The sequence below is a fragment of the Trematomus bernacchii genome, unplaced genomic scaffold (assembly GCF_902827165.1).
Source record: "Trematomus bernacchii unplaced genomic scaffold, fTreBer1.1, whole genome shotgun sequence".
In the NCBI taxonomy this organism is placed as follows: Eukaryota; Metazoa; Chordata; class Actinopteri; order Perciformes; family Nototheniidae; genus Trematomus; species Trematomus bernacchii.
The window spans coordinates 160,367-172,874 of NW_022987792.1; the positions used below are offsets into that span (position 1 = coordinate 160,367).

The window sequence follows — 12,508 nt, forward strand, 5'->3', positions numbered from 1 at the left end:
TGAAGTCATGTGACCGTGCTGTAGTTCCTTTATAGCCCAACATTAGCCGCCTTTAGCTTAGCGGTGGTGACGTGAAGTCATGTGACCGTGCTGTAGTTCCTTTATAGCCCAGCAATAGCTTTTTTACTTCTAGAGATCGCATTTCCAAAATCCAATGGAAAAATCCCATTCATTTTTGTCAAAGGAACCCTTGCTATGCTTACTTCTGGGTCGGCTTTCAAAAATACGTCACCTCTCTATTGAAGTGACTGCTTGTCATTGGTTTGCAGAAGGACACATTCCTTTCACAGAGGAAACCAATGCTTTTCTTTTTTCTACCCAACAGCAACACATATTTCTGGAATGAAACAGGTGATAAAACAAGAGAATAATACAATAAAAGTATGATAAAACTTCCCAAAAATACGAATTCAGATCCTCGTTCTGCAGGATGTTATTCAGAGTAACATGTTTGTGTTGGTTGTTGTTCCCCCTCCCTGTTATCAGACTGGAGAGGGGCTTCTTGAAGGATTTATGTGCTGCTTTTATGGGGTCTCCTCCCAGAATGCTTGTATGGGAATATAAGAAGTTGGGGGTGGGGTGTGTGTGTGTGTGGTGTGTGTGTGTGTGTGTGTGTGTGTGTGTGTGTGTGTGTGTGTGTGTGTGTGTGTGTGTGTGTGTGTGTGTGTGTGTGTGTGTAGGGTTTCGGGGGTTAGAGTCGTATGGGAAGCTGTCTCATCATTTATTAATACAATCTGCAGAAGAACGGGTTAGCATTGAAGGGGGGGGGGGGGGCACCCTGGGAATACTGTAGGTCAAGAGTTGTTTTTCTAGCTAGCAGCACAATTCTTTGTCTGGAAAAGTGAAGACAATAACTGACTGAACTGAACTGGATCTACTTTCTCTTAGCACGTTGCACCTAGATACCTCCCGTTAGCACAGGTGTGAACTGCCTGGTTTACTGTCTGACTATTAGATAGAAGATAGACATCAATATGTAATCTACTGAGTTGAAATTGCAAACATATGCGGGTTTAATTGTATATTAATTGAATATATAGGGTTTCTTTATTTACAATACAGCCCCTTTAATTGGTTCATTAATTGAAATTACAAATAAATCACATTTGATCCGCAGCATATTGTTTTTTTGTTTGATCTGAAGTCAAGAAACCTGAATAATTCAATTCATGATGATACAAAATGGACAAAACTGGAAAGGTCTCTTGTTTGTTTGTCATTTCAACTTAATAAATAATTGATCACTTACTAATCAACTTGTTTGAAGGTGATAAAACAGAACGCATGCCTCCTCACTGCTCGCTGTTATTGTTAGTTTATCATGGTTGTAATTTACAGTCGTTAAATATTTAACCTAATTAAACCACATATTGATTTTCCTGCAGCCTCATATAAATAAAATCCTATTTATGTCGCCTAGAGCAAGATGCTGATGTTACTGTTCAGCCCCAGTTTGTCAGGTTTATAAACATCATACTGACTAAATGTCCTCACAGATACAGGTTTATTCAGTTCTCTGAGGGCGAAGAGGGACAGTGTTTAATGTTGACATACAGGTTAAAGACACACACACACACACACACACACACACACACACACACACACACACACACACAGAGGAAACATAAATCACCTCAAAGCCCTTCAGGGACAAAACCATTTTACTCTACTGAGGTGCTTCATCATCATCTCGTCACACACACACATTCACTCACACACTCACACACAACTGTATTTAAGGTCCAGTTTATTTGTCGATGAAGTGAGATTTACTGCTTCCTTCAGCATCCGTGTTAGGACTGCAGGAGAAATATTAAAGGGGACATTTCATTTAGTTTTTGTGCACATGTGGAGTGCCTTCAACCCACAAACTGTGAAGTAAGACATCCCAGTCATGTTTTGTGATAATACTGGATTCAACAAGCCATTAAACTGTGGCTGCCCTGCCCCTTACTGTATCACATGCAGGGTCATTAGAAAATACCTCCCCTTATCTGAGTATCTCCAAGAGAACCACCTCTGCAATTAACCCCACGAGCCGATCAGATCATAATAGAGAGGCGAAGTCCCTCCTCTTCCGGGGGACCTCCATGGGACCTTATTTCAGAAAAAGTATGTATTGAAGTCAATGGGGAGAGAAAGATTATCTTTCGATCCCGTTTGAATTGTGCCACAAATTACACATATGATGTTTGTCAATTTAAAAGATAATTTTGCAAGTCAAAAAAATTTAAATGTGTCGTAAAACTGTGTAGTAACACTTTTTTGTGTGTGAAACGCTCAATGAACTACATCTCCCGTCTCGCACCACACACCCAGACGGCCGTCACGTTGGCACATTTCACTTCTTTCTTTCAGAATGAGGCGGAAAGTATTAAAAGAGGTGAAAATCACTCCAAGTCTGGGCATGTTGAGAGCTGTACATACACACAAGGGGAGTTAGTCGGTTCATAAGAGCCAGCATGCGGGACCGGGATTCTGGGATTTGTAGTCTTTCTAGTTGCATATTTTTCATAGTCTTATATTTCAACAGTTTTACGACAAACTGTGACTTTTTTGACATGGAAATAATTTTTTAAGATTGACAAGGAGGTTCTAAAGAGACAGGCACCAAAAAAGTGAGATTCAGACAGAGGGTAAATAGAGGTACATTCAGACAGTATGTGAAAATGAATGTGTTTTTTGAACATGTAAACACGTTGTAGTAGAAAACCAAACTACAAATAGTAGTGCAGTGCCTGTTGGAAATGTTCTTCTGCCTCTTGTGTTTCGAAGTAAATCCAAGCACCCGTTTACAGTAGCAACGTTACAGTCTATGCATCAACTGTATGGCCCTAATAAAGTAAATTATAGTTTAATAAACACCTTGGAAGGAAGTGGAAGTTCAGACCAGCTGATGTACATAGAAACTTTTCAGCCGCTCCGTACACCTAGATTTATCTTTTTTGTGAAATTCAGATGGTTTTATGGTATCTGTTTTACAAAATAATAAATGCTACATTTTGTGGCTGAACTCATTTGTAGATTTAGAAAATGACTTAAAGTTTTTCCATCTTGTCACTGAGTTTGAGTGTCTCCTTTCCCATGACGTCCAAGCTTTTACCTGCCTTTGAATCCCTTTGTGAGCGCTGTTGGACTCTAGAAAGCCTTTTCTCTTGTGATCCACCCAGACCTGTGATAATGAGAACTCACACTGTTTGTCTGTAGGAGAAGCCTTCAGATTCACATGAGCACTGACGCCTTAGATTCAATTAAAGACACAGAGAACACCATAAAGCTGCATGCATTCAGACTGTTTTCAATTAAGAAGACAGGTGAGGAGTTTTTAATTATGACATGTTGATGCTTATGTTACCTGGATGAAGCTACAGTGAGTGGCATGGATATATTTTCAGTTTCAGTCAAACAGCTGTGAGGATGTAAGGACTGGGGGCTTTGTTCTTCACTTCACACACCTCACACACACACACACACACACACACACACACACACACACACACACACACACACACACACACACACACACACACACACACACACACCTCCACTGATGTTCCCAGTGGTGCACAAGGTCAGCAGGGAACAAAGAGACGGGGGGCAAGGCCATTTCATAACCTCTGTTATATCAAATCTACACACACTCTGTCAGTAAGCATAAAGGAAGGTGTTTCATATATAGAAATGTATTCCTCTGAAAGATCCATGTAAATGCATCCCACTGACAATCTGTAAAACAGTGTTTTTATAAAGACTCTCACTGCCGTAAGAGCTTTAAGGTCGGCTGACCAGCTGTTGCTGATAGTGCCCAAGACCAGGCTCAAAACCCAAGGGCACCGAGCCTTTGCAGCAGCTGGCCCTAGGCTCTGGAACACTCTGCCCCTCCATGTGAGGTCTACTCTTAAGACACACTTCTTCTCCCTGGCCTTTTAGTCAGAGCGGAGCACGACTCCTGACTTTAACCCTGTGTTTTCTTTTTAAATATCTGTTGTAATTTATTGTCTTTTATTGTGATTATAGAAATGTGTTTTTATGTGATTGTAGTTATTACATGTACAGCACTTTGGCCTGACCAAAAATCGCTTTTAAATGTGCTTTATAAATAAACCTTGATTTGATTTGATTTGATTTGCCGTAACTCCAGACACAGGTCAGCACTTTAAGTCTGACCTAGGGTGTTCAATTAAACTCTAATTTGAATTACGAGAGTCGCAAATTTGGACTAATTAGATAGATAGCTAACATGTTAATGCTAATGTAAGCCAGTTAAATAATTAGATAGATAGCTAACATGTTAATGCTAATGTAAACTATTGAACTAATTAGATAGATAGCTAACATGTTAATGCTAATGTAAACTATTGAACTAATTAGATAGATAGCTAACATGTTAATGCTAAGGTAAGCTAGTTAACTAATTAGATAGATAGCTGACATGTTAATGCTAATGTGAGCTAGTTAACTAATTAGATAGATAGCTAACATTTTAATGCTAATGTAAGCTAGTTAACTAATTAGATAGATAGCTAACATGTTAATGCTAATGTAAACTAGTGAACTAATTAGATAGATAGCTAACATGTTAATGCTAAGGTAAGCTAGTTAACTAATTAGATAGATAGCTGACATGTTAATGCTAATGTGAGCTAGTTAACTAATTAGATAGATAGCTAACATGTTAATGATAATGTGAGCTAGTTAACTAATTAGATAGATAACTAACATGTTAATGATAATGTGAGCTAGTTAACTAATTAGATAGATAGCTGACATGTTAATGCTAATGTGAGCTAGTTAACTAATTAGATAGATAGCTAACGTTTTGCTAGCTTGTCATATGTCATCCTGTAGTCACTAACAGAGAATTGATGCTGTAAAACCATCCAATCGCCTCAGTGTAGCTGACAATGATCTTGAATAAAACTCCTCGTTTACAAAGCTGCTGGAAGAACTAACACACAAGCATTTAAACAGGAAGTGGGGAAACAGGCGGGGCTAGTTGTGTTCAAAATTCCAGGAAAGACAAACAACTTCTAAGTTCAACTATTTATTATAAGGTAGCAAAAGATATATATTCACTTGGCCAAGGACTCCGTCACGTCATAGAAATCACAGGCAGCAAAGCTGTAATCTGTAACCACTATTTCCGGGAAGAGCCCCGAACCTTGTGCGTGCATACATTTGTATTACACAGGGCGTTGCCCGTACATTTATGATTGGTCAAGACTAGCTGAAGAGATACCGTGGTTTAGACTTGGTTCTCTTTGGTAGGTGCACAGACTTTGAAAAAAGTCTCTTGGCAACACAATCCTCCAATCAGCATTCGGCCGGCCTGTGAAAGTCCCTCCCTACTCTGGCACCATCATACGTAATTTGTTTTTGCTGAAGCTTTCTGCAGATATAGTGGAATCTTGGTTATACTGATTCCTGGCTATGTGTGGGAGCGGAGCTCACCCACAGCTCAAGGTCAGAGTCTCAGTAACTCACTGTCTTCTTACTGCGTCTACACCTGGCTTTGCTACATTAGTATTGCAAGCTGAAAACTTTCTTCTGACTATTCCCTTCGTTGGTATCTAACCCATCAGAACTTGGGATTAGTGATTGTGTCTATTTATTTTATAGTCATAGCAATCTCATGAACACAATAAGCATATCATGTAATAATAAGAATCCCTCTTGTAATGTTATATAAAAATAGACTCCACAGGCTACATAAGGTGAATAGACAGTAATTTCCTGGACATTTAGAATTAAACAAATACTGATATATAGGGGACATATGTTACATGCTCCACTGCTCCTCCTCTCTGTTCCCTCAGTGCTCCTTCACACAGTGTTCATAAGAGGGTTAACCTTTTACTTTAAATCACAGCATCAGCCTGCTGCTCGCCTGCAGGTCTGCATGTTGGACCATTATTCATTCTGTCATCACACACACTCACTGACCAGACATTCAGCTGATTGGTCTACAATTTAAGCAGAAATACCTCTTTCTAAAGTGGAAGCAACCCACGCCTTTTTCAGCCTCTCTGCTGACAAAAATCTGGAATTAATAACAGCTATTTTTCTTTTTTGTCGCACGGTAGACAATGTTTTGAAAGGAACACCTTGTACATTGGAGACGAGGTCATACTGTAACACTGAATTTAAAAAAGTTGTATTCATTTTCTCAACGTATGTGCATCATATCCTTCCATGTAATGGTTAGGAACACTTAGGAAATAGAACGTTTATTGTGCGTGTTTAGATTCCTTTGCTTTTACTGACAACATGCTGACTTACCTGCATGCTTGATATATTGGGAGAAATAAACAAAACACAAGAAAATCTAATCTTGAAAGACACTTCCAGAACAAGCACACAGCATGTGTTGCCTCTTAGTTATAGCAGGTAGGTAAAAGCTTTTGGGGAGAGAAACTGATAAATGGTTAATGGACAATGTTTGTCTATTGTTATAATTAATGGGGCGAAGCCTGCGAGCTAGTTCAGGCAGTCAACTCGGGCACCAATGATACATTAACACGTGACGCACCTCGTCCCTCTTCCACCCCAGCTTCCACCCCAGCTTCCACCCCAGCTTCCACCCCAGCTTCCACCCCAGCTTCCACCCCAGCTACCACCCCAGCTTCCACCCCAGCTTCCACCCCAGCTTCCACCCCAGCTACCACCCCAGCTTCCACCCCAGCTTCCACCCCAGCTTCCACCCCAGCTTCCACCCCAGCTTCCACCCCACCACCACCCCAGCTTCCACCCCAGCTTCCACCCCAGCTTCCACCCCAGCTTCCACCCCAGCTTCCACCCCAGCTTCACCCCAGCTTCCACCCCAGCTTCCACCCCAGCTTCCACCCCAGCTTCCACCCCAGCTACCACCCCAGCTTCCACCCCAGCTTCCACCCCAGCTTCCACCCCAGCTACCACCCCAGCTTCCACCCCAGCTTCCACCCCAGCTTCCACCCCAGCTTCCACCCCAGCTTCCACCCCACCACCACCCCAGCTTCCACCCCAGCTTCCACCCCAGCTTCCACCCCAGCTTCCACCCCAGCTTCCACCCCACCACCACCCCAGCTTCCACCCCAGCTTCCACCCCAGCTTCCACCCCAGCTTCCACCCCAGCTTCCACCCCAGCTTCCACCCCAGCTCCCACCCCAGCTTCCACCCCAGCTTCCACCCCAGCTTCCACCCCACCACCACCCCAGCTCCACCCCAGCTTCCACCCCAGCTTCCACCCCAGCTTCCACCCCAGCTTCCACCCCACCACCACCCCAGCTTCCACCCCACCACCACCCCAGCTTCCCACCCCAGCTTCCACCCCAGCTTCCACCCCAGCTTCCACCCCAGCTTCCACCCCAGCTTCCACCCCACCACCACCCCAGCTCCACCCCAGCTTCCACCCCAGCTTCCACCCCAGCTCCCGCCCCAGCTCCCGCCCCAGCTCCCGCCCCAGCTCCCGCCCCAGCTTCCGCCCCAGCTTCCGCCCCAGCTTCCGCCCCAGCTTCCACCCCAGCTTCCACCCCAGCTCCCGCCCCAGCTTCCGCCCCAGCTTCCGCCCCAGCTTCCGCCCCAGCTTCCGCCCCAGCTTCCGCCCCAGCTTCCACCCCAGCTTCCACCCCAGCTCCCACCCCAGCTTCCACCCCACCACCACCCCAGCTCCACCCCAGCTCCACCCCAGCTTCCACCCCAGCTTCCACCCCAGCTCCCACCCCAGCTTCCACCCCACCACCACCCCAGCTCCACCCCAGCTTCCACCCCAGCTTCCACCCCAGCTCCCGCCCCAGCTCCCGCCCCAGCTTCCGCCCCAGCTTCCGCCCCAGCTTCCGCCCCAGCTTCCGCCCCAGCTTCCGCCCCAGCTTCCGCCCCAGCTTCCGCCCCAGCTTCCACCCCAGCTCCCACCCCAGCTTCCACCCCAGCTTCCACCCCAGCTTCCACCCCAGCTTTCCACCCCAGCTTCCACCCCAGCTTCCACCCCAGCTTCCACCCCAGCTTCCACCCCAGCTCCCACCCCAGCTTCCACCCCAGCTCCCATCTGTAGGCTCGGGGGGGATAGTTATCTAATCATCACTCAATGTTCTTTGTAAATCTGTGGAGTGATGAGGCCCGAGCCTAGACGCCAAACCCAAACTATATGCTGCTTCTAATAAACATATTAAGAAACACGTGAGTTGTCTGACTGAACTAAAGTAATACAATTGAAATCGATCTCAAATGCAGGAACAGAGCTACTTAGGATAAAGAAGTTCTGCCCCCAGAACACAGCTTACAGTCCCGCTACATATTCATGACAGGAAACAGCCAACTGGTCCCATAAATAATTGTAGGCATTTGTAAACATCCCATCATTAAACCATAAAACCCCCTAGTTCTTACCCATTTGCAAATCCACCTATAAACCCTAAACATATGTCTCTGTTAAACACATACAAGACTACAAATACAATTTAACAGAGTAAAGGGCAATCAGAGTATAAGACTATATGTTTTAAATGATTATATGATCATTTGACACGACAAAAGCAATCGACCTTCACATTTTTCACATCAGTCTACATTTCTTTCACCTCCTCTTGCAGTAGCTTTATTGTCCTCCTATATAACCTGGACTTTTCTTCTTCTCTTGCGCTGTATTTAAGTGGCTTTGAGCTCCTATACATGCAGGATAAACGTCTTTCTGAATGGTTGCTCTCCTTTCTCGTACAATAATCGTTGTACTGCGAGGTCACTGCTGATGCTAAGTGGATGTTTGTTCTTCTCTACAGACTTCTCCCATAATGTCGTCCTATTTCCCATTTGTATTCACCATAATGATCCTGTTTGGATGTTTAATGGGCACTTCTTAGATTCCTTTATCTAACGATGAGTGAAGGGTGTTTTGTCTCGTTCGTCTGCTGCAGGATCTTTATGTTCCTTTATGATGTGTCCTTCTACAGAACACCTCACAGTGTTTCTCCTGCACAGCGCAGTTTAATTAACTCATAATTGATTATCTTCACGGCTGGTGGAGGCGGTTTCTCATTTGTTTTTCTTGTTAAACTGTTGGACTTTAAAGTTTCTCTCACCTTTTCATCACAGCGCTTGTGTGTGTGTGTGTGTGTGTGTGTGTGTGTGTGTGTGTGTGTGTGTGTGTGTGTGTGTGTGTGTGTGTGTGTGTGTGTGTGTGTGTGTGTGTGTGTGTGTGTACGTGTGTGTGTGTGTGAAACAGTGATATTGACAAGCTGCTGCCTGCGGCGTCACTTTCTTATTACCGTGTTGAATAGAAAAACCTCTGCGTCCAGTCAGGCCTCACTTTATATAATTGCCACCGCTTCTGTATCACTACTGGATCACCTTTACCCTGCACACACACTGCTCTCTTTATTCTGAGGTCTTTATTCGACATTTAGACACGGGTCTGAGTGATGAGAAGGTCAGCTGATCATGGAAATAACATGTGAGGCACACCGTAGAGCCAGGGAATATATGGATGTTATATTTTAGTGATATGAGATATGGTGATATTCTAATGTGAAATAAGTGTAGTCTCGTTGCACAGGCTGCTTTACAGTAAAGTGCTAACATTTCTTCACTTTATCTACATTTTCTAGCTGTTGTATTCCTTATTATGTCCTGAAAAAAGACGTGCAGGGTTTGGGCAGAGTGCAGACAGACGGACAGGAAGCTGTTGATCAAATTTAAGCATGGTGTTGATGTCTCTGTACAGATAAACGTTTAAAAGCCTGACACCTAGAAGGACTTAAAGTGCAGCAGTGCTATTAATGTTTACATGCCTTTCATCATGCATCAGGTTTAAGTTTCTGTCTCTGTTGTTGTTCTCCAGTCACAGATGAAGACGCGGTGAAGAGATACTACGCTAAGTTTGAGGAGCGTTTCTTCCAGACCTGCGAGAAGGAGCTGCTGAAAATCAACACCTTCTACTCAGGTACTTATTACTTTATTTATAACATAACGGTTCATGAGTGAAATCAAGGATGAAGGGCCGTTTCAGATGTTGATTGAATTCCCTTTTTTGTATATTTATGTTTCCTATACACGTCATTTTTTAGATTCAATAATAGCTTTTTCCCACCTTACGTTTTATTTTATTTCCTTATTTCTTATTTTCCCTTATTTCCCACCTTACGTTTTATTTTATTCTTTCTACGTTGCATTATTTTACTCCAGAAGTGAACAACTATATATAATTAGATTATGGTTTTTGTGAAATCGTTAAAGTGTTGTAATTGAGATCGTAGTTAAATAGACTATTGAATTAAGTATGTAATTAAAACCTGTACAAATTCCAAACCATCATTTAATATAAACAAAATACTTTATGATTTATTGCAAATAAGCTTTCCAAAATCACCTTAAATAACTTTAACATTGTATAAAACATCAACATTTTACATATGGTGTAACATAATATATTGATATAAAGACTGTTACTGCTATAAGCTACTACTATTGGAGATTTTACTCTATGCTAACCTTTTTATTTCAATATTTGGTTGATTTTGTTTTGCAATAACCCTCCTTCTGCATCCTAAATCTTATTTAATTACCTTATTATTGCCTCAACATTCAACATGTGGCGTTTAATCATATTTTAAATGTTAATATACATGGCATAAGCTATCAGGTTTAAACAATATATATATTTCAGAGTTGTTGCATGATGTACTCTCTTTACGTTGTGTCTTGTGTTGGTGTGATTGAAGTCGCCAGTGGTTGTCGTGTTGAGGCGCGGTGTATTTCAGGGATCAGTGTGTGTGTGTGTGTGTGTGTGTGTGTGTGTGTGTGTGTGTGTGTGTGTGTGTGTGTGTGTGTGTGTGTGTGTGTGTGTGCGTGCGTGTGTGTGTGTGTGTGTGCGTGTGTGTGTGTGCGTGTGTGTGTGCGTGCGTGTGTGTGTGTGTGTGTGTAACCTGAGATGAAAGCCATAAAACATCATGGTGTTGCTCTGCTTCCAGAAGGGCAGTATCACAGTAAACAGTATTTGTTCTACTGTTCTGTATTACATGTACATTCTCATTATACTGTATACGTGCATATTCCATTATAACTGGGATTTACTTGCACCATTATGTGTCTTGCACTCTTATTTTCTCATTGTACGTCTTAAGTACAGTATGCTGCATGGAGCAGAAGTAAGGGACTTAGGTTTTTAACTAGCATACATAACACTGTAGTTTTTGGGTTGTGTGTGTGTGTGTGTGTGTGTGTGTGTGTGTGTGTGTGTGTGTGTGTTTGAGTGTGTGTGTGTGTGTGTGTGTGTGTGTGTGTGTGTGTGTGTGTGATGACATCCTCTACAGGCTGTCAGAGGAACTGCAGGTCAGCTGAGGTCCAAGGTGAACTGGACAGATCGTCCCAGCTCTTAATGATGGGACATCATAACCATAGAGTGTATTCAAAGAGACGTAACGGGCAGATGCATGTCAGTGAATAAACCAGATATAAATCATGACAGATCTTGTTAGCGGGGGGGTTTATTTACCGAAACACTGAAGGTTTGACCCTTACGTTTTATACATATTTTCATTATTAAGAAAGTCCAGAAGCTTCCTGCTGCAGAGGACATTCCTTTGCCTAGTAAAAATGTGTTTGTGGGTTACTCATACACTCTAATGTACGACGCCCCTTGATCAATGATATGACTAATCAGTACATTTTGGTGTTCAGTACATCAAGTTGATTCGTCGTCTTCTTCCAAGAAAGTAATGAGAAAATCTGTGGAAAACACAATATTTAACAGTTTAATATATCAGAAATGAGTGAAAATCGTCCATCCCTGTTTCTCGAAGTCCAAAGCTCAAACATTCTCACTTTAATATGATGTTAAATAGAAAAAGGCAGGACTTAATCTACATATTATAGAGGCTAACAAATACACATTTTCTGACATCTGTTGCATGAAAAATATGAATCAGTGCTCAACCTATCACTCTTGAGTTGTGAGCCTTTAGATTTTTTACATTCGAAAGTAAATATTTGATGTCAGAGTCTGTGCATATGAATAAAAACAGATACATATAGATGTTATTGTAATGTTGATCTCAGCGCTGCATGTTGAATCTGTGGTCAGCAGATCCTCATCAGTGTGTGAGCGCTGTGTTGTTCATAAAAACATCTCCTGCTTTCAGCATCGTGTTTACCCTCCACAGACTGTACACTCTTTATCTGATGCCACTCACCGTGTGTGTGTGTGTGTGTGTGTGTGTGTGTGTGTGTGTGTGTGTGTGTGTGTGTGTGGCAGATAGATGGTGTGCTGACTATGCATAAGGCTCTCTGCTCTGAAAGGGGTCTCTGACCTCTGAAAGCTGCGCTGCGCTCAAATCCTGCAGACCTCCTTCTTCATGAGTTAAAGAAAACCAGGGGTCTTCAACAGGGGGCCGAAGAGTTACTGCATGAAAGTGTATTTTTATTCAGAAATCAAAATGTGTATAAGAAAACACATCCAAGTAATCCAAATCCAACATTTAAGGGACCTTAAATCAGCTTATAAGTGAAAAGAAAAGCTAGCTTGTGCTAAATCACCGTGCTG

The 12,508-nt window shown here is 42.8% G+C and overlaps 2 protein-coding genes across 2 annotated transcripts in view; both read left to right on the forward strand.

Moving 5' to 3' along the window:
- Positions 1–6,606: 6,606 nt before the first annotated feature.
- Positions 6,607–8,963, forward strand: LOC117497698 (myrosinase-binding protein 2-like; the record flags this gene model as incomplete). Its single annotated transcript, XM_034149703.1, has 3 exons — positions 6,607–6,663; positions 7,390–7,512; positions 8,922–8,963. Coding segments are annotated over 3 exons (222 nt in total), but the record flags the coding sequence as incomplete, so codon positions are not given.
- A 445-nt stretch (positions 8,964–9,408) lies between these two features.
- LOC117497699 (xenotropic and polytropic retrovirus receptor 1 homolog) overlaps positions 9,409–12,508 on the forward strand; it is a 30,933-nt gene continuing 27,833 nt past the window's right edge. The window contains exons 1-2 of the mRNA XM_034149704.1: positions 9,409–9,421; positions 9,809–9,910. Of these exons, the coding sequence (XP_034005595.1) occupies positions 9,409–9,421; positions 9,809–9,910 (115 nt within the window). The remainder of the gene's footprint in view (positions 9,422–9,808; positions 9,911–12,508) is intronic.